We start from the raw sequence: 23,274 nt of genomic DNA on the forward strand, positions 1-23,274 counted from the left end.
TCAATCACTAGGTGGGGAGGGAGGACAATTCTCTTAAACCTTGTATCTTAGCAATAATCTGATACAGATTTAAAAAACAGGAACAGCTGGTGCAGACATAAAGAACAAAAACTAGACCTGGAGTTAAAGAAATGAGAGGTGAGGTTTGGGAACCCTAAAAAGGAAGAAAAACCATCTGCAAAGTCAAAGTATCATCCACGCTTTTTAGAAACTTCCAGATAACCTTAAGTTAGTTACAAATATCTTCTGTAGCTACTGGCCAGGAGAGCCATGCTATGACAGCTTATCTCTTCTCATATCTAGACTGATCTTATGTGTTCCTCAATTGTGCACTGGAGTGGGAGGTTAGGTCTGTAGTAGGAAATTATAAAAGCTGCATCTCGTACAGAATTTAGCAATGCTATACTTTTCTAGATGTACCCTGAACTTGTTAGTTTTTTTACACCTTTGCCTTTTACCTGTCTGGCCTATCTTCCCCTTCTTTAGTAGATGAACTGCTACTCTATCTTCCCAGATAAAGCTTAACTGTCAACTCTTCCAGAAGTCACTAGTACTTCCCAAGGCTCTGTTACCAAAGCATTTGGTACACAACTTCACATGCTTCACTCAAAGTCTGGATGAGTGGCAATTCTGAATTCCGAACATTACTTTCAAAAGTTGTAGTTAGTATGTTATTCTAATCATTATAAAATATACACATTCCATTTTCATTTTATAAACTTTCACTTTTCAATTCACAATGTTCAATGTTTACAAAGTGTACATTTTTCAGTAAAAGCATTCAAACAGAAAATCACACTATAAACTCTTAATTTTAAGAAGGTAAATAATATAATTATTCTTAGATGTTATTTTTCTATTAGTTTTCAAAGTATCTGCTCTATATAGGTTTTTTTTTTGTCTTTTAAAACCCTGAGATTTCAATCTATACTTTATTAAGTAAAGAGAAAAATATAGTATTGACTTGTAAGATTTCCTAATGGTTTTTCAAATATCAGAATTCAGTGGCTTTTCCTTTCCTGGACACCTGAGACAATACAGAGAAATACTTTCAAGTAGCAAATGCTGTAATAATTATGAATGTAAGAAATACTGATGACTACCTGTCTCTTTTCTGACTGTTCTTTCCATTTTTCCTTTTTGTTTTAAAAATGAAAGAACTAGCTGAATTTAGTGGGCAAATGCTATAGTGGGCATAGCTATCCCAGTTACTCAGGAGGCTGAGGGAGAAAGATTGAGGCCAGCCTTGGCAACTTAACAAGAAAGACCACATCTCAAAATAAAAAATAAAAGGGCTGGGATGTAGCTCAGTGGGAGGCACCCCTGAACTCCATAACCAATATCTAAAACAAACAGAACTATGAAATCTGAGAATATGTTGTTTTAAGATTAATGTTAGGTTCAGAAGAAATAAGATGTTGTTTAAATTTACTATCTTTTTAAAAAAAAACCTATGCAGTTCTACTAATATTAACATGTAATTTAACTTTTATTATTCCCATAGAATTATAGTAATAAATTATAAGAAAACTGCACACTTACCTGCTTTAGCAGTCTGCCAGTTTTAATATGATTTCTGTTAATCTAACTGAAATCATCTGTTATACTGTTTGAGCCACCTATCCTTGCATAGCACACAACTGTTAAAATGTAAATTGCTGGACTATTTTTAGCTGTTGTTGAAAAAAAAAAATTCCTGTCTTCTGGAATAATGATTTGAAGCATTGTGTTCATTTTGTTTATCAAGCAGCTATTCAGCCTCTAGTGGGCCCAAGTGCTTATGCAAGCAAAAGCTTTTAAGAATGTCTGCAGCTGCAATCCAACCTTCCAGGTAAACTGCAGGTTCAGAGCCCAGCTGCCCTAGGCTGCATAAAACTCAGTTCCATCTGGAACTGAGTTTCAAAGAGGATTTCAAATTCTACTTTTTATATATCACACGGAAGAAAAGGCGGGGGAAGAACATAGGAAAGAAGGAAGGCAAACAACCAAAAAGATGATATCTCTAGTTTAGCCTTAATAAAAAATAAAAAGCTCAGACCCATGCTGCTACTTCTAGATTACTACTTGCCAAGCCGGATATTCCTTTCAGTCTATACTTCGATGAGCTGTGACTCATCCGGCAGCACCTGCGCCCATGTGTTAAGTACTGCCAAATAAAAGCCCAACATCCATTTACACAACAAAGAGATGTACCCTACAAGGCATCAGGGCCTCAATTCAACAGCTTCACTCCCCATTTGTTCTAAGCAAAGGGAGAGGGGAAAAAAAATTCCTTCTCTGTACTAGAGATTTTTAAATTGTAGGTACATTTATGATGTAGCTTCTATTATAAATACTTTTGCTCCTTTAAAGAATAAAGTATATTAAAATAGCACCCCCCAATAGTATTAGACTATCACAGTCATTAATGATTGTTCCACCAAACCTTTCCAACCTTCTTCATCAAAGCCCTTTATTCTCAAAGGATACATTTTTGAGCAAAGAGGGATCAACAAACTAGTTGCTTGAAAGCTTTCCTGATGCTAGGCTGAAGTTAGGAAAGGCTTAATGAAGGCTTTAAAATCCACAAGGGCTTCACAATGAACATCTGACTTGGTGATTTATGCATATTAATAACCTCAGTCCTACTGAGGCAAGCTGAGCTGAACATGTCCTCCGAATCTTAATGTCTTTAGCTCCATTGGGATTATTACAAATGTAAATTTCTAAGATTCTCAGCTATTAATCTCTGTCTGTCCTCCTGTTCAGCAACATAATGACTAATTAAACATCAAAAGACCTGTACAGGAGATCTTCTTTGACAGCCACTGGCCTAGTCCTCTTCCCAAGAGGGGAATTCAAATGACAGGGACATGGAGTAAGAACATATGAGTAAACTACAAATCACTGCTGAGAAATCTAAAAGCCTAACACTAAATGTGGGTTTATTCAATCAATGACTTTGTTAAGTACTGAATAGTTACTTTGTGAACTATGTCCACTGGCACCAATCGAATGTACCCTTGTAACAAGCAAACACTGAACACATGAAATCAATCTATTTGTTATCAAGTCAGAAAAGTGGGTACTCACAGAAGAAGGCAGACCGGGAGGCACCTTTCTGACTTTCTTTGCTTGCAAAGGATCTGCACATGGAAAACAACATATTTAATTAACGTATATATTATAGTAGGAAAATACCCCCATCAAACTGCAAATGAATAGGAAATAATTGTTCCCCTAATGCCTTTCTTGTCTTCAATATTTCAGATCGAGCAAAGGAATATAAAAATGGGCACTTCATTTCTTTTAACTGGTATATAGCAAGTTCTTCTAATAACATGGTACATTCTAAAATACAACTGGGGTAATGGTTATCCCAGCAACTCAGCAAGCTAAGACAGCAGGATCATATGAATTCATGGGTTCAAGACCAGCCCGGGCAACAAAGTGAGACTCCATCTCAAAACAACAACCAGGCGTAGTGGTGCAAGCCTATAATCCCAGCAACTGAGGAGGCTAAGGCAAGCAAACTGCAAGTTCAAGGCCAGCCTGGGTCCATCTCAAAATAAAAATAAAAAATGACTAGGGCTGTAGTTCACTGGTAGATCGTCCCTGAGTTTAACCCCCAGTGTGACAAAAACAACAAAAAAACTTGGAATGTATATTGTATAAGTCTGGGAAGATAACAGCCAATGAAGTAAAACGAGAGGAAACAACAAAAATAAGCATTTTGGGGGCTGGAGTTATACTTCATTTATGTATGATGTGTCAAAATGTATTCTATTGTCATGTATGACTAATTAGAATAAATTTAAAAAACTTTTTTTTTTTTAAATCCTTCAGCTCAGAGCTGTGGTTATAGCTCAACAGTAGAATACTTGCCTAGCACTGGGTCCGATCCTCAGCACCAAATATAAACAAACAAACCAACCAACAAACAAATAAATAAGTCATGAATTTGCTACCTTAATAGAGACACAATTTCAGTGTCTGTATCAAATGAAAAATTAGGTTTATAAGCTCATTTTAAATACACGTTTAATCCAGGAACTCAGGAGGCTGAGGCAGTAGGATCACAAGTTTGAGGTCAACCTTAGCAACTTAGTGAGGTCTATCTTAAAATAAATACAAAAGGGTTGGGGATATAGCTCAGTGGTAAAGTGGCCCTAGGTTCAATCCCCAGTACCAAAACCAAACAAACAAGCAAACAAAAAACCAAAAAACAATAACAACTAAGAGAGCTAACGCTATGCTACAATTTATTATGTTAAAATTTAAAGAATGAAAAATTAAGGTATTATAACAACAAGACATGCTACATAAACTATTAAATATAGGCACTGACATACACAATGTCATTCAGTATGGAGGAAGAACATTAATAATGTGTGGTTAAAACTGCAACTTTAGCACTATTGTACAATTTGTCCTTGAATGCCTTATTTATTTCCAGTAAATAAGTAGATGGAGAAAGTATATTTCTTTCTAAGATATATTAAGAATTCTTAAATGGGTTCACTATTAAGAAGAGAGAACACATAAGAAGGCTAATTTATAATATAACATTTTTGAAAACTGTAAAAATAAGAATCAAGTACAGTACTTTCCTAGGTCCTAAACACAATAAAATATGCAGTTTTAGAAAGAATGAGGCCCATTTATATTTGGGCTGGGAATTCTCTATAGTGAGTGTCCCAGAAGGCTATGAAGCTAAAAAAAGCAACTTTATAAGTAGCCTGTAGAAAAAAATTTATACAATAAAAGGGAGAAAATGCATTCATTAGCATCTATGTCCCTAACCCAAGACACAGCCTACATTTCCTTAAAACAGAAATACCAAAGATAAGCAACACTGGCATGCTCTGTTTTGTAAAACTTTCTTTGTGAAGTATTTTTGAAGCCCAACTCTTTACAACTACTACAGAATTCCTTGAGCAAAAGTCACACTTTTTTACTACAACAGTCAATTGTTCCTGTTAGTTTGGAGTTGGGGCCATTACTAACAGAAGACGTTGCTTTAGTTTGCATTTAGTTGCTACTAGTTTTTACCTGCCATTAGCTGCCACTATGCAATCACATAAAAATGGCTGATTTAAAGTCTTAACCTTGGATGCACAGTTCACTTTTGGGAAGTTGGAAACTGGTTTAGACAGTAAGCTGGCAGAATTTGAATTTCAGCTATTACAGCTGTGTGATATAGAACAGGTTACTAAATCTCTTTAAGCTTCAGTTCCCTCATATATGCAAAGAGGTTAATCAGATATTATTCTTGCAAAATGTTGATTTCCTAGAGCATCTAAATGGTTTGAGAAGATGCTGAGGTTTCTGTAGATCTCCAAAGTTGTTCTAAACAGAATTTATCAATAACTGCAATGTTAAGTAAAATAGCTAAGACTGAGAAATAACAATGGGATATGTAGTAATTGCTCAATAAATAACCCACACAGAAGGTGGATGGGCCTCCCTGGGAACCAAGAGAACCACCACATTCCCCACTCAGTCTTAGGTAAATTACTTAGCTCCTTTGAGTTTTGGATCCTTATTTTTAACGTGAGGTTAACATTACTATCTTGAGTTTTTGAAAGATGGAGTGTGTATATAGCACCATATCTAGAATGGCAGAGATGATCAACAGTAAGTACATCATAATCAAAATGAAGAAGATACAAGCTTTAATTTACAAAAAGCTTGAATTTTAAGTCTAGATTTTTATAAAATCTATCCCATTCTTTCTTAGTTATTTCAACAGTTGATTTTTTTCTTCTTGAACTCTCAGTAATAGTATATTGTTCTATATTAGTGCTTTTTGTCACAGCAAGAGCTCACACAGTATACTAACAAGATAGTTTTTATAGTGACACTGATACATATAGACTCCAGTGAATGTTCCTACCACAATACATTAGGTAGGAAACCAGAGTAGAGATGCAGAAATTTATTTTACAGTTTATCATATAACCATCCAAAACATCAGGGCTGACTTTTAACATTATACACACTAAATCATCTATGATACTGAGATGTGGGTACATCTAGTTACAGTTTTCTATACTGAATGTAAGACTCCATCACTGTGTCCTTTTATACATACCTCAAACATGGCCTAGAGACCAGAAATATTTAGGTCTTACAAAAGACAGACAGAGTCATTCAATGAATACTATGCAATAAGTATGACATCCTTTATATTATTTATTTGCTTTAAAAGGTGGCCTAACTTTAATATAAACATGTTTTAAAACTTTAAATTTTTTTGTATAAAGGATCTTTGGTAGGAATCACCAAGAATTCTGACATTTAAAAATAGATTGGATAAGACTTCAAAGAACATCTGAGGCTTGCTGTAAGCAGCAAGAGAGAACAGACTGGCTTGGTTAGGTTATGTATTAAGACATAAAAGAAGAAAGCTAAAAAGGGAGAATGCGGTAGTTCTGAAGTGATATTTTGGAATGAAACAGAGGTGAGAGCTGCACAACACTGTGAATGTACTGTATGGCATTCTATTGGTACACCTTAATGTGATTAATTTTATATCAGTTCAAAGAAAGTGGGGCTGGGTGTGGGGACACATACCTGTAGTCCCATCTATTTTGGAGACCAAGGCTATAGGACTATTTGAGTCTGTGAGTGCAAGACCAGCCTGGGGCTAGGTATGGTGGCCCAAGCCTATAAACTTAGCAACTTGGGAGGCTGAGGCAAGAGGACCTTGAGTCCGAGTCCAGCAACTAAGCAAGGCTATTAGCAACTTAGGGAGACCCTGTCTCAAAATAAAAAAGAAGGGCTGGGAATGTTGCTCAGTTAGCGTGCCTATGGATTCAATTCCTATCACGAAAACAAACAAACAATTAAAAACCCAGCCTGGGCAACATAGCATGTTGGGGAGTAGGAGTAATTAATATGCAGCAAACATTGGATTTGGAATGAGAAAATCTTAAAATTTTATACTGGGTAAGTCACTTACTAATTATATGAATGGGTCTTCTTTAAGTCTCAGTTTTTATTTTAAATTTAAGATTATATTCACTGATTAACTGGACTATAATACTGCTGAGATGAATGTCTATAAAATCACTTTGTAAATAGTTCAATATTATTTCAATTTTAGTTAAAAAAAAAAAAAAGGTATTATGTTAGGGTTGTAACTTAAGTGGCAGAGAGCTTGCCTTGCACCACCAAAAAATAAAAAAATAAAAAGGTGCTAATATTAGAATGTGGAATTTCAATTACAAGAAAACTGGTTAAGTCACATTTTTCAAATATTTAGTTCCTCATCATATGGAGGACAAAGCAAAATATTAAATTGGTTGTTTGAAATGTTAAAATTAGAGCCATCCAAAATTACTCATAGTAAACCTTTAATTAAAATTTTATGATGTATTTATAAAAGTAAAAATTTCGATAATTTCATATACTGCATATCTATCTAATGGATGTAGGTTGAGTCTCCCTTATCTGAAATGCTTGTGACCAGTGTTTTGAATATCAGGTTTTTTCAGATTCTGCAATATATGCACATGTAAAATGAGATATTTTGGGATGGGATCCAAATTTAAACACTAAATTCACGTATACTTCATGTACATCTTACCTACAGTCTGAAGGTAATTTCACACACTGTTTTTAATGTGCCCGTATTTTGACTGTGACCGCATTATACAGGTCATGATGGTATGGAACTTTCCATTTGTGGTATCACACTGGCATTCAAAAAACTTCAATTCTGGATTGCAAATATTTGGATTAGGAATGCCCAACCTGTATATCATTTGTAGACAAATAAACACTGACCACCATTAACATGATAAACAAGAAATGAAATTTTTTTCCAATGGAAAGCATAGTCAGGGGGCTGGGGTTGTGGCTCCGAGCACTCACCTAGCATGCATGAGGCACTGGGTTCAATCCTCAGCACCCCATAAAAAATAAAATAAAGATATTGTGTTTACCTATAACTAAAAAAATCAATATTAAAAATAAAAAAGAAAAGAAAGGCATAGTCAGGGGTAGACTAAATGGGAGTGGGGTGGAGCGAAACATTTGGAAGATGGGATTTGCTGTGTGAAATACTCACCAAGTGCTGCAGAGTCATGGAGTGGTCTTCTCCTAGAACTTGTGGCAGAGAATGAGTAGTAGGGTGTTCCAGGTTTTCCTGAAGAAGACAGCTGCGCTGGACTCCCAAGTCCTAAATCTTGTCTCAGGAGACTAGACTATAAAACAAGGCCAAGGAAACAAGTCATCTTTCTGCTAATACTGACCCAAACCTGGACATTACTTCTGAATCACTTATAGTACCCTTGGTAATGCCTTGAACTTAGGAAGCACCTAATAAGAACTTTTTCACTTCAATTAGATCATTGATTTTTAGCCTATATTTTCATTTTTCTCTTGCCTCCGGTTGCCTGCTTTTTGGTAATTACGTAATTAATCTTTGGGTTGAAAGACAGGTAAGTGGCTATGTGATTCCACTCTTTAATCATCAAGAATATTTTTGAAAGTGGTCACCTAGACTTTGAATGCTTTCGTGATCATGAAAGGCAGTTGGCTCATTGGTTCTTTTCCTTTTTGGATAGCTTTCACTGTGTGATGACTGCCAATCTTTTCAAGTGTTTTTTTTTTCACTTGAATCTCATTGGATGGGCTCTAATGTCTTCCTCCTCATTTCTGACACCATCCTGTGGGTTTATTTTCAGTTTTTCCAAGTTTCTCATAAAATCAAATGGAAGACAATGCCCAGATCTGGCCTGATTAGTGTGGAATAGTTTTCAACAGTACACATAATCCCTTTGTGTTATCTCACATTGAGAGGTTCAGAATGATCCTAATTCCTGGCTCTTCATTTTGCTGCATCTGCTGCTCTTTTGCCCCTCCATATTATACTTGGTCAGTTTATGCATTTTGGTCTTGAGTACAAGACTCACCGTTGATCTCTGATAAAATTCATCTTGTACTATGTTGAGGGCCACAGTACTATTTGGTCTGCAATAATCATCCATTTCTATCTTTCTCAGATTTCAAGTCTGTCAATCTATGAATTTGCTAACTTTTCTAATGTCAACACATCAAAAGTGTGATAAAAGAAATCCATCAAGATGACAAGGGAGATGAGAGAACTCTGATATATGCTATGTGACCTCATGAAATTCAGATTTGGCAGCCATGAAATACTAACCCAGAGACCCTGCTGGAAGGCAACTGAGTTTAGTTTGGCAGAATTTGGCTCTGGAGATTTCTGGTAATAGACATGAAAAGGGATCACACAAACTAAAAAAACAGGAGAGAAAGAGAAGACCTCAAAGGGAAAGTGTGCTAAATATACTTAAGAGGGCACTCTCAAGTAGAGATATGATGCTTCTGGCACATACACTACCCTCACACCATATATTTAACAGCCCGACTACTATCATCTTACTCTTTGCATTTAGTTCCAGAACACTTTTGTTACCCCAAAAGAAGCCCCATACCCATTAAGCAGTCACTACTACCTCCCCGCTCCCCACCACCCTCCCTTGCCATATTTGTTAAGCAGTCACTCCCTCCCTATTCTATCTTCCCTAGGCACTGGCAACCACCAACCAGCTTTCTGTTTCTTTGGGTTTACCTATTCTGAATATTTCATATAAATGCAGTAATGTTACGTAAACTTTTGTGTTTGGCTTATTTCACTTAGCATGTTTTTGAAGTTCATTCATCTTGTACCATATATTACTATTCCATTCCTTTGTAAGGCCGAATAATACTTCATCATATGGCTAAGTCACACTTTGCTTATCCATCCGTCAACTGATGAATACTTTGAATCGGTTTCCTGTTTTGGTCTGAGAATAGCACTGCTATGAATATTTATGTACAAGTTACTTGAGAATCTGTCTTCAATAGTTGTAGGTATATACCTGGGTGTGGCACAGCTGGGTTTAACTTTTTAAGAAACTCCCAGTCTGTTTTCCACAGTGGTTGGAGCATTTAATTCCTACCAGGTACATACAAGGTTCCACTTTCTCCTACATCCCTTGCCAATGCTTGTTACTTTGTTTGCTTGCTTGCTTCTTTTTGGGTACTGGGGATTGAACCCAGGAGCACTTTACCACTGAACTACATTCCCAGCCCTTTATAATTTTTCTGATGGTTCTTGCTAAATTGCTTAGGGCCTGGCTAAGTTACTGAGGTTGGCCTCAAACCTGCGATCCTCCTCAGTCTCCTGAGTGTGGCATTATGTCCTGCCTGCTTGTTTTCTTAATGTAGTCATTCATAAATGCTGGATTATTTTAAAAATTTATTTGTATTTTTATATAATTTTTATTTGTTCTAATTGGATCAACATTAGAATGCATTTATGCACTTTGACATGTCATACATAAATAGGGTATATTTTCTCATTTTTCTGATTGTACATGCTGTAGAATAACATTGGACATGCAGCCATATATGTATATAAGGTAATAATTTCGGTTTTATTCTACTATCCTTCCTATCCGTTTACCCCCTCAATTCCCTTCACTCCCCTCTACCTAAAGTAACTCTATTCTTCCCTAGCACTCCCCAACCCCTTGTGAATTAGCATCTGCATATCAGAGAGAACATTCCACATTTGGTTTTCGGGTTTGGCTTATTTCACTTAGAATGATATTCTCCAACTCTATCCATTTATTGGCAAATGCCATAATTTCATAAAATTCTTTAATGCTGAGTAATATTCCATCGTGTTTGTGTGTATACACACACACACACACACACATTTTCTTTATCCATTCACCTATTGAAGGGCACACAGGTTGGTTCCATAGTTTAGCTATTGTGAATTGAGCTGCTATAAACATTAATGTGGCTGTATCACTGTAGTATGCGGATTTTTTTATGTTTATTTTTTAGTTTTAGGTGGATACAATATCTTTATTTTATTTGTTTATGTGGTGCTGAGGATCGAACCCAGTGCCTCATGCATGCTAGGCAAGCACTCTACCTCTGAGTCACAATCCCGGCCCTAGTATGCGGATTTTAAGTCCTTTGGGTATAAAGCGAGAAGTGAGAGAGCTGGGTCAAATGGTGGTTTGATTCCAGGTTTTCTGAAGAATCTCCATACTGCAGGAGATGGCTGCACCAATTTGTAGTCCCACCAGCAATGTATGAGTGTACCTTTCCCCCCACATCTTCACCAGCACTTATTGTTGCCTGTATTTTTGATGATTGCCTTTCTGGGTGGAGTGAGGTTAAATTTAGGTTTGATTTATACTTCTCTAATTGCTAGAGATGTTGAACATTTTCTCATATATTTGTTGATCAATTGAATTTCTTTTTTTGTGAAGTGTCTGTTCAGTTCCTTAACCAGTTCACTGGGTTATTTGTTTTTGGTCTTAAGTTTTCTGAGTTCTTTATACATCCTGGGGATTAATGCTGTATCTGAGGTGCATGAAGATAAAGATTTTCTTCCATTCTGAAGGCTATCTCTTCATGTTATTGATTATTTCTTTTGTGGAGAAGAAGCTTTTTAGTCTGAACCCATCCCATTTATTGACTCTGGATTTTACTTCTTGTACTTTAGGAAAGACCTCCCATCCTCCGGTATAGGCAGAATCAATATTGTCAAAATGGCCACACTACCAAAAGCATTATACAGATTTAATGCAATTCCTATTAAAATCCCAAGACATTCTTCAAAAAACTAGAAAAAAGCTATTGTGAAATTCATTTGTAAAAATAAGAGACCCAGAATAGCCAAAGCAATCCTTAGCAAAAAACGTGAAACAGGAGGCATCACAATGCCAGAGATTAAACTATACTAGAGAGCTACAATAATAAAAACAGCATGGAGTTGAATTATCTTAATGTGGGTTTGATACATATGACCCTAATGATGAACAATAGTGAACATTTTTTTCATATGCTTAATAGCCATATGAATATCTTCTTTGAAAAAAATGTCTTTTTAAAACCTTGCCCATTAGGTAGAAAGGCATTGGTATATTGTCTTTTGGTGGTTGAATTTTAAGAGTTCTTTATTTGTTCTAGGGGCTGGGGATGTGGCTCAAGCGGTAGCGTGCTCGCCTGGCATGTGTGTGGCCCGGGTTCGATCCTCAGCACCACATACAAAGATGTTGTGTCCGCCGAAAACTTAAAAATAAATATCAAAATTCTCTCTCTCTCTCTTAAAAAAAAAAAAAAAAAGAGTTCTTTATTTGTTCTAGATGCCAGATCGTTATCATATATGATTTGCTATATTTTCTCTCATTCTACAAATTTCCTTTTTTTGAAAATGTCCTTTTTGATAAATAAAGTTTTCATTTTTGATAACTAATTTTTTCATGTTTCTGATTCTTGTGATGTCCTATTTAAGAATCCACTGTCATATCTAAGATCATGGAAATATAGCCCTATATCCTGAGCCACAATCCCAGCCCAACCCTATATCTTCTCTAGAGTTTTATGGTTTTTAACTCTTATATTTAGGTCTTTGATATGATCTAACTTTTGCATAGGTTGTGAGCAAAGGTCTAACTGCATATTTTTACAGGTGATGGCTAGTTGTCCAGTACCATTTGTTGAGAATACTATTTCCCTATTCAGTAGTGTTGGAATCCCTTTTGAAAATTAATTGGCTATAGACATTTGGGCTTATTTCTAAAATCTCAGTTCTACCCTATTGGTTGACATGTCTGCTTTATGCTAGTGCCATACTGTTTGACTTAGGTAGCTTTGTAAGTAAGTTTTGAAATTGAAAAGGGAGATTACTCCAACATTGTTCTTCTTTTCCAATGTTGTTTTGCTATTTGGGATCTCTTGAAATTCCATATAAATTTTAGTATCAGCTATTTCATTTCTGAAAAAGGAAGCCATTGGAATTCTAACAGGAATTGCACTGAATCAGCAGATTTCTTTGGGAAATATTGGCATTTTAATACACATATACAGTATTAGGGACTAAATACAGGTGAACTCTACCACTGACCTACATTCCCAACCCTTTATGAGACAAAGTCTCACTAAATTGCCATGGCTGGCCTTGAATTTGTGATCCTTCTGCCGTAGTGACCCAAGGGGTTAAGATTACAGGTGTATACCACCATGCCCAGCCCATTTTATAATATTAAACTTTCCAGTCAATTAATAGCTAATGTGCTCCCATTTATTGTGGTGTTCTTTAATTTCTTTTGGCAATGCTTTGTAGTTTCCAGTATTCAGATTGCTTACCTCATGCTTAAATTTATTCCTAAATATTTGATTCATTTGGATGCTAGGGTAAATAGGGATATTTTCTTGATTTTACTTTTGGTTTGTTTATTATCAGTTTATAAAGATACAATTTTTTTTTGTTGATCTTATATCCAGAAACTCTGCTAAATTCATTTATTAACTATAATTGCCTTATTGTATTTCTCAGGAATTTCTCTAAATAGAATCATATCATTTTCAAATAAGGATAGTTTTTTTTTTCTTTTACAATCAGCTGTCTTTTATTTCTCTTTCTTGCCTATGTACTCTGGTTAGAACTTATAATACAATATTGAATAAAAGTGGTGAAAGCAGAAAACCTTGTCTAGAGGAAAGGTTTTCACACTGTTCATTGTGTCTGAGATTAGCTGTAGTTTTCAGAAATGACTTTTCTTAAGTTGACGAAGTTCCCTCCTATTCTTAGCTTGTTCAATGCATTTTTACCATGAAAGTTAACTCCCTTGTTTGTGGCATAGAATCCTTTTAATATGCTGCTGTTTTCTGTTTGCTGGTATTTTATAAATGATTTTTACATCAATATTAAAAAAGGATATAATGGTCTACAATTTCCCTTTACCTATGGTATCATTATCTGGCTTTGTTATCAATATAATACTGCTCTCAGAGAATAAATTACGAAGTATTTGAAAAGGAATATGGTTATTTCTTCTTTAAATTACTGGTAGGAAAAAATTTAAAAAATAAGTTACTGGTAGGATTCACTAAGTAAATCATTCTGGCTCTGGACTTTCCTTAACTGGGAGGATTTTTATTACCTATTTTCTCTCTATTTGTTTTTGCTCTGTTCAGACTTTTTATTTTTTGAGTGATTCTTTTTAAAATTTTTTTAGTTGTAGATGGACAGAATGCCTTTATTTTATTTTTATGTGGTACTGAGAACCGAACCCAGTGCCTCACACATGCTAGGCAAGAACTCTACCACTGAGGTACAACTCTAGCCCTTGAGTGATTCTTGACGGTACATGTGCTTCTAGGGATTTACCCATTCTATTTAGGTTCTGTATTTGTTGGCATACAATTGCTGATGGTATTTGCTTGTAATCCTTTTTATTTATGTAAAGTTAGTAGTATTATCAACCATTTTTATTTGCAATTTTAGTAATCTGACTCTTCTTTTTTCTTAGCCACCTTTTGATTTTGATGATTCTCTGTTTTCTATTTCCTATTTTGTTTATTTCCATTCTAATTTTATTTTTTCTTTATTCTTTTTTTCTTTCTTTCTTAAGCTATAAAGTCAGGATACTGATTTGAAAGTGTGCTGCTTCTCTTTCTTTTTAATGGGGTCTCACTGTGTTGCCCAGGATGGCCTTAAACACCTGGGCTCAAATGATCCTCCTGCCTCAGGCCCCTGAGTAGCACAGACTGCTCAGGAGGCTGAGACGCCAGCCACCACTGCTCTTGCTTGCTTTTGCTTTGCTTTGTTTTTTATATGCAGGAATTTACAACAATAAATTTCCCTCTGATCATAACTTTGTTGCAGCTCATAAGTTCTGCCATGTTGTCTTTTTGTTTTCATTTGTTTCAGTTTCTTTTTTTAAAAATTTTTATTTATTTTTTAGTTGTAGTTGGACACAATACTTTTATTTTATTTACTTATTTATTTTTATGTGGTGTTGAGGATCGAACCCAGGGCCTTGCATGTACTAGGCAAGTGTTCTACCACTGAGCCACAACCCCAGACCCTTGACGTTTCAGTTTCTTTAAAACTTATTCAACAATACTGAAGCACATATGAAGCAAAAAGTACTAAACCTGGTACATAGTAATTGATATTCTTAATTATTTCTGAAAGATGGTCATGACATCTTTCAGAAATAATTAAGAATATGGTTTTTTCATATTCCTCAAAAGGTATATTCTTCTTTGGATAGAGCTGATACATTCCATTACAAAACAGAAATAAAAAAGAGTTTTTCAATCACTAGACAATATAATATATACATGAAAAGACTATATAACAAACTATGAGCTATGGACCTCCCAACTGTATGAGTGGTATGAGCAGGGAATTCTTAAGTATACAATTTTACTGAAATTTTCACTGCCACATCTGTTTTGCATTTTTGTTTTATTTTGCTGTGCTAGGCACATACAACATTCCTTAAATAGCAAGATGAGAATATAGTTCATAGTATGGTAGATGAAAAATATTATTACCACATGCATCAGGGCAGGGGTCATGTACCTTGAAGCTTTCCTTTAAACATCACTGGTCTTTCAAAAGGATGTTCCCTGCTCAGCGCCACATTAACTTTCACTGACAATGTTTTGAAGTAACTGTGGTATTTACTACTTCATATGCATTTTCTCACGTGGAAGTAAAATAAAGCTGGTCATTGTACACACATAAACAGATATAAGAAGGACACTTGTATGTTTCTTATGCTCCTTACAACATTTTCTACAAATTCTTACCAAAATATAAGGTAATGATTTATATTAGCTTCCCCCTCCTAAAAAATCTTTGACATTCATTTATGTATTGACTGTGGCTATTTCATGCTATAATGGAAGAGTTTAGTGTTGCAACAGAGATCATATGGTTTGCAAAGCCTGAAATATTTACTGGTTAGCCCTTTTTGTGAAATATTTTTCGACCTCTAATCTAATGCTTCAATAGTGCGACAAAAGACTGAGTTTAGAGGCTAGTGAAGAGACAGTCTTATCTGCCTGGGTAATAAGGAAAGATAGATAAAATTTCAGAATTAATAAAATGTAGCCAGTGAGTTATTTCTTAAAGATGTCAAGTAATTGTTATAGTAATGAGGAATGGAATAACCTAAATATTGAATAGGAATGTGTCATTTTTATATCTAAAAATAAGACTCAACATTGCTGGCTGTAGTGGCACATGCCTGTAATTCCAGTGACTTGGGAGACTAGGGCAGGAGGATTACAAGTTCAAAGTCACCTTAACAATTTATTGAGGCCCTAACTAACTTAACGAGACCATTTTATCTCAAACTAAAAAAAAAAAAAAGTAAAATAAAAAGGAATGGGGATGTGCCTTGGTGGTTAAGCATCCCCAGGGATGGGGGAGAAGAAGCGGGGGAGGGGGAGGAAAAGAAAGTAAGACTAAACAAAAATACTAATGTCCTGGAAATGGTGTGGGTATTTGAGTCAGCTCCTCTGTGTTCAAATCATGACGGGTGATATAGTGATCCTGGACAAATGATCTAACATCAATGAGCCTCTTTAAATGAACTACAAAGAGTTCACAGAATTGTTTAAAAATACAAGTGTATAGAATGGTTATTGGCTTAGTTAATATGAAAATTCAGTTTCATGTTTTAAATTTTTCTTACAAATCACCACATTCTAAATACCACAAGAATAAAGATATTTTTATTTTCCATTTCCTGGGGACAAATCTTTTGTCCTAAGTATGTGACCTAAGGTTTCAGGAGACCTTTTCTACCCTGAATCCAATGTTGTTGGGTTACAACTTCCAATGACTATGATTAAGATAGGATGTTGGAATTAGGCAGAACACAGGCAATAATGACAGACCCTTAGACAGGACTGACAATTAGAGCTAAATGCAAAAAAGTATGTGACAGATTCAAACTATATCAATTGAGATCAAGTACAGAAAAATGTCAACTTAAATCACTCAGTGGAAGTGTGAATGCACATTTATAAGTATAAAGTCACAGCATACAAACATACACACATAGGGTGAAAACAAAGGAACCCGAGTACATAAATGTGGTGAAATGCTAACTGATGAATCTTGATTAAGAGTTCATGGATGTTCATTGTACTCTTCATCCTTCTTTTGTGTTACATCTTTTCTGTTGGTAATTTTTCAAAATAAAAATTTAGGAGAAAAGAAAAATACTGAGAATTCACTAGTGCATTTTCAAATGTACCAGCACGATAAATGTTTACAGCAGTCACACCCATGTCTGTTTTAAAAAGTCTTTTCCTCACCACATCAAGATTCCTATAGCAGTCCAGGAAGCTAATTACATTTATAAGATTGTTAACTTGAAAAAAATGTAAGTGATTTATAAATTAATTTATGGGTTACAATTCTAAAGCCAAGTTACTTACAGAATACAAAATGTTATACTTTGCATACATGAGTATAGTATACGAAGAAAAAGAAAAATAAACTTCTTAGGGGAAAAAGGCCTACTTATAACTAAGTTTAGTGTTAATAAACTTTTCTCTTCATTAGAGACACATATGGACAAGAAATGTTCTGTCTTCTTGTTCCATCATGAATATTAATGCCAAAATGCATATAGAGGCTGTATTTCACTCAGCCGTTTTAACCATAACATTAACTAATGCCCTCTGTTTAAACTATATCATGATCCATATGATTAGGCAAAGAACATGTAGAAGTTGTTTCTTTTTAAGAACATAATATCATATTTTATCCTGTTCACTAAAATGAATAGTTGAGCACTATAAGAAATAAAAAGGAAGTTTAGAACATGGTTTTCTCCAACAACAAGTGCTGGCGAGGATGTGGGGAAAAGGGTACACTTGTACACTGCTGGTGGGACTGCAGATTGGTGCAGCCAATTTNAAATTTTTAATATTCATCTAGAACCTCATCTCTGAAAAACATACCTAACCCTGAAATGCAGTCTAATACAGACTAAATTATAATTGCAGTCTAATATAGCCTAAAATATAATTTAGCCATATAATTGCAGTATAACCTACAGTAACACTTTGAAATCATTATGACAAGGATCTAGCCAGTAAACAAAAATATGCATTTCTTTATAAAGAATTTTAATAACCTGATACATATTTTTTCAAGTTTTCTCTGTCCCTCTTCATGTGTAAGAACTATTTTGCTCTCAAATGTAAACTTAATAAAATAGTAGATTTGGCCAATATCATTTATTAATATGAACTTGTTAATTGAATAGGAAGGTACTCTAAATGTGATCTTATAAGGCAAAATAACATCCTACATAAATGGTACTGTTCAGTAGCTAGAACGGTTCAGAATTACATTATAATAATTTACATGTTCTTTATCCTTAAAGGAGAAAATGTCTGTAGTCTTGACAAACAAGCTTGCTTTCTCAGAACTGCTTTTTATCATTAAATGGATTAGTTTAAACACATACTAAATATACTTTGATTCCATTCATAACTTCAGATTAAATAAGGGCCTAATTAACCTTATGTCAAAAATTATTAGTACCATTTAATGATTAAAAATTTGAAGTATCATTAATTTGTTTTCTTGAATAATGAGACTGAGAATTCTAATATCACATACCTCAAAAATATTTAAATATCTATTATGGACTCCTAGAGCCTCGGCTGTGTGTACGGTCTATAAAATTTCCTAATTTCATGCCTTTTTTATACTCCTGAAATGGTATGCAGTTTCAATACATAAAGGCAAGCAGATGTTCAAAACAGACATCTTTCTGAGGAGGGAGTGTGCTAAAATTAAAGGGATAAGGGCATAAAACATAATTGTGATAAAACAGAATATAGGTACTGTTTAATTTCTATGTGTCCTGGTACCATGCTTTATTTTGTTTGAAGAGACAAATTTGTTCTTGGAGAAAAGTCAGTATAGTAGCTTTATAATTTTTTTAATTTGCATTTTTCTTTTTTTGGTAGTGTGAATTAAAGTCGGGGCTGATCTATCATTGAGCTGTGTACCTAGCCCTTATAAATTTCATTTTATTTTGAGATAGGGCCTCACTCAGTAACCCATGCTGATTTTGAACTTGCGATTCTCCTGCCTCATCTGAGTAGCTGGAATTAGAGGAGTGACGCAGGGTTTATTTGCAATTCTTTAAACTGAAAAAAACAAAAAACAAAATCACAGTATGCTTTAGCTGTAAATCCATCTGAAGTTTCAGAGATTGTCACAGGAGAACTGAAGACTGACAAAGAAGTCTCTCATCTCAAGTCCTAATCAAATCAAAATCTCAGAGGGTGAGAGGAACTTAGGGCAAACAATACATGTTGAGCTTCAGTAATATATCAGCCTTCTGTTAATTTTCTACAAATGATTAAAAAAGACTAATAAATTTAAAATTTGGAAAACACTGACATTTGTGAAATAATTGTATTATGATGCTAATTCATTTACATTAAAATTTCAAGGATATGTTAGCAATTATCAGCATGCTGTTAAAGAATTCTATCCTGAGAATCTCATTAGATAGTGATGCAAACTACAGTTGTTATCATTCTGAGAACAAAGGGATCTTGAATGAGTAATCAATAGCAACTGGCAGAAAATGAGACATTAATTATGATCCTCTCTAGTGTTTTGTCTAAGACAAGATTTCATTAAATGCTTTGTGCAACCTGAATAGTTCCAAGTCATTACCAACACTTTGGACAATACATTAATTCAGGGGTGGGGGCTGGGGAGACAGTACAGGGAAACAAAGTGAAAGAAAACCTAAGATGCTTCTAATCCTATCCTGGGTCAATAAAAACACACCAGCCACTACTAGCCAACTGTTAAGCTGATTCTTTAACAAGTCCCAAATCTTATAATCTCAACACAGTTTCTTGAAAATTTAATCATCACTGTCTATACTTACAGTGTCAAGCAGGTTTGAGAAGATAATGACAGTCATCCATCACATGCACCCTGCCTATGCAATCACCAATCTTTCTGGCTTAAAAAAGAAAATAAAATACCTATGTACTACTAAGTTACTAAAACATGATAATCCAGTAGTTTCTTTCCTCTTTAATTATCAGTAGCAAAGGGAAATTTTACTATGTTAATATTTCTTTTTCACTAATTTTTTTCAGCTTTCCTCCCAAATCCTGTATCAGCCAATGACAAGATATCAGAGTAGAGAGATATGGGATGTAAATCAAGACAGAAATACTTCATGGAAATAAAAGAAATATGAAGTCCAGATAAAAGCCATTTTAATGTATTTGGTATTTAAATAATCATAAACATGCAATAAATTATTTTATTTTAGGGTTCTGTAGGTTTCAAAAGGAGTCATCTTCTGAACATGCAATAATAGATTTCTTGGTGGAAGACTCTAAGGGCATTGGTAGTGAATACACTCTTAACCATTTCTTCTCCAAAGTGAGCAGTTTTTCTGATTGCCTGAATTTAAAAACTTCCTATTAAAAAGGGCTTTGTGAATGTTTTCCTACAGTGCAATCAATATGCCTTTGAGCCTTTCCTTCAATGAATACAAAGGAGCCAGCTATACCTACAAGGGTACTAATATTAGAACTATAAGAGACAAAAAAATGTCATCTTTCTTTTCTTTTGTGGATGTCAGTAGTCCTAACACTTGTAGAAGAGTTCTAATACTTTGAGGCTACTCCCTTTCTCTTTAATGCTAGCCCTTCACATGTAGCAAATAAGTACCCTTCTTCCCAATCTATTCTCTATATGTATACCTAACTGTTAACACACAATCCAATACAGCATTTGACATAAATTAAGCATGTGATACTTTATGAACTGATATATTACAACTGGACATCTTCAAAATACTGAATTAATTTTGGAAAATTTCATATATATACAAAAGTAGAAAAATCAGCACAAGGTACCCATGATCCAGTTTTGACATCTGTCAACATTCTTATGTTCCTGCTCCACTTATTTTGCCATTTTCTAGATTATTATACCCTTCAAAACTGAAGACAATCTCTCACTATGTAATATCCCCTATGTACTCATTCTTCTTTGTTTTGAGATGGTATCTAATTTATACCAATTATTTAATAGGCTCTTTTACCTAGACATAATTTTGCAAATGAATAAATTACTTTCTGAAACAATGCTCCCAAACAGCACTAAGTATCATCAAAAATATAATTATCAATTTTTATGGAGAGAACACAAACAATGGGTGAATTCTTTTTCCCTGCCAAATAACCCTCACAGAAATGTAACTTTCTCTGGCTTTTAACAGAAGCAGGAAATTACAATTGCCTATTATCTGATTTTCGTCCCACAAAATTAATTTTACCTGTGTATCAACAAACTTACAAAGCCCAGACAATTAGATAACACAGTTCAGCTTCACACATTTTCTGAATGGCTACTGTGCACCAGTGACTGCATATGGCTCTTTCACATGCTTCCTCAAGACAGAATCACCTCTTGGAAGGCTTCAACATTGACCCAACCTTCCTGACTCCAACAACCCCCCTGTCACAGCCTAATAATCTTGTTCCCTAAAGGAGGATGTTGTCAGCACTGGGAACCACTTGACTTCTGAAATTTTCAGGTCCAATATTCTGTTTGACCTAACCTCCTACTCTTTCAGTGCCATCACTCTATTATTACTTACTGTACTTGTTCTTTCACCTCATGACATGAAATATCCTGACCTTTATTCTAGTCCCAAAGTTTAATCATGTCTTCATTTCCTTCTTTTGAAATCTAGATCACAGAGTCTATTACTTCAATCATTCTCTCATCACTACTTCAATTTTCCTGTCCTTTTGACATTTACCAGCTACGTAATCTTGGCTAAATCAGATAGCTGCTTGAGGCTTCAGGTTCCTTAGCTATCAGATAGGAATAATAATAATAATAATAATAATAATAATAATAATAGCAGCTACAGTAGCTATAGCAGCAGCAGCAACAACAATAACACCACTTCTTTTCATAGAGTATTGCAGCGACCAAATGAAATAATGTTTGTAAGATTAAGTGTCTGATATATGCTAATTATGTACTATCATCATTATTAACCTACCCAATATACCTGCAAACCAGATCACTGTATCAATTTAACCATTTGCTGTCTGTTAGGCATTTAGTCTGCTGCTGCTGGGTATTATTAGAGTTTAGTGTCAATACTATTTTCTAGTGACCAGCCTGAGATGTATCATTAATACCATTTGGAAAGCCTTTTACTTGTCACTAGAGAGCTCAGAGAATTGAATAACATTTTAAGGTCTATTTTTTTGTTCTCCAATCAAACAACAGGTGCTTTAATCCCTTTATTATTAAAATCTCTGTAAAGGGGATGTCTAGCCTCTGACTGAATGCATGGTGAGAGAATAACTTTCTACTAAGGTTGAAAACTCCATCCTCTCAACCCCTTCACTATGAGAATATTCCTCTTAAGTTGATGGCAACATTCTAATCACTGTCTATAACATGTAAACCTTAAAAATTACAGAAAAAGCCAAATTATGCTTTAAAAATATTTCTCATTAATAGTGTCCTAACTTGTTAAAACTAAACACATCTAAATTCTTCAGCTGCTCACTATAGGTTAAGTTGCAAGTTACTTTACAATTTGCCAAGTTCTCTAAATGAGTTTTTGTTCACTTATGTCTGTTTTGAAATATATTTGCTCAGAAAGCTATACAATATTTTCTAGTTCTAAATATTATATTTCTAAAAATTCAGTCCAAAAGTCACCTACTATTACGTTTGTCTACATTAATAATCATCCAAACAATTGCTTTTAAAAACAATTATCTCTAATTAATCCTCTTAAGGGATATAGCAGGGCACTGTAGGATTGGTCACATGAGAGTCTCAATTATATTATTTGCTAGAAACATACCTGTGTAGGAAAAAAGTTAATCATTGATGGAAAATTATGCATTATCTTGAGTAGGGCTGGTTCTTTATAGAGAGCCAGATATAGGGGCTGGGGTTGTAGCTCAGTGGTAGAATGCTCACCTAGCACGCATGAGGCATTGGGTTCGATCCTCAGTGCCACATAAATGTAAAATGAAGATATTGTGTCTATCTAAAACTTAAGAATAAATGTTTTTAAAAAAGAGCCAGGTATAGACAATATTTGAGCTTTGCAGGCCAAACTGTCTGTACTGCAACTAAGTAACTCTGACACCAACAAGAAAGGAGCTCTAGCCAATATGTAAATGAATGGATATGGCTATTCCCACTTAGAAGGGTATGTGTTCGGGAGACTTGACTGGTAGGCACTTGGCTGACCGCTGGTCTATGGTACTCCTATGCAGGCCATCTGACTGTCATTCTATCACAGCTTTTACAATTCTGTAAATTGTAGAGTACTGATATTAATGAGAGCGAGAGAGAGGGGGGGGGGGGAGGGAGGAGGAGAAGAAGAGTGAGAGAGAGAAGAAAGAGAG

At 34.8% G+C, this 23,274-nt stretch overlaps 1 protein-coding gene across 11 annotated transcripts in view; it reads right to left on the bottom strand.

Annotated features, from left to right (window-relative positions):
* Tcf12 (transcription factor 12) overlaps nucleotides 1-23,274 on the bottom strand; it is a 339,696-nt gene that overhangs the window by 75,896 nt on the left and 240,526 nt on the right. For all 11 annotated transcript variants that reach the window (XM_048793154.1, XM_048793153.1, XM_048793152.1 and 8 more), the window contains 2 exons: nucleotides 8,054-8,189; nucleotides 3,073-3,125 (listed from right to left, as the gene is read on the bottom strand). In XM_048793154.1, coding sequence (XP_048649111.1) covers nucleotides 3,073-3,125; nucleotides 8,054-8,189 — 189 coding nt within the window. The remainder of the gene's footprint in view (nucleotides 1-3,072; nucleotides 3,126-8,053; nucleotides 8,190-23,274) is intronic.

This window comes from Marmota marmota, unplaced genomic scaffold (genome assembly GCF_001458135.2).
Source record: "Marmota marmota marmota unplaced genomic scaffold, marMar, whole genome shotgun sequence".
NCBI lineage: Eukaryota > Metazoa > Chordata > Mammalia > Rodentia > Sciuridae > Marmota > Marmota marmota.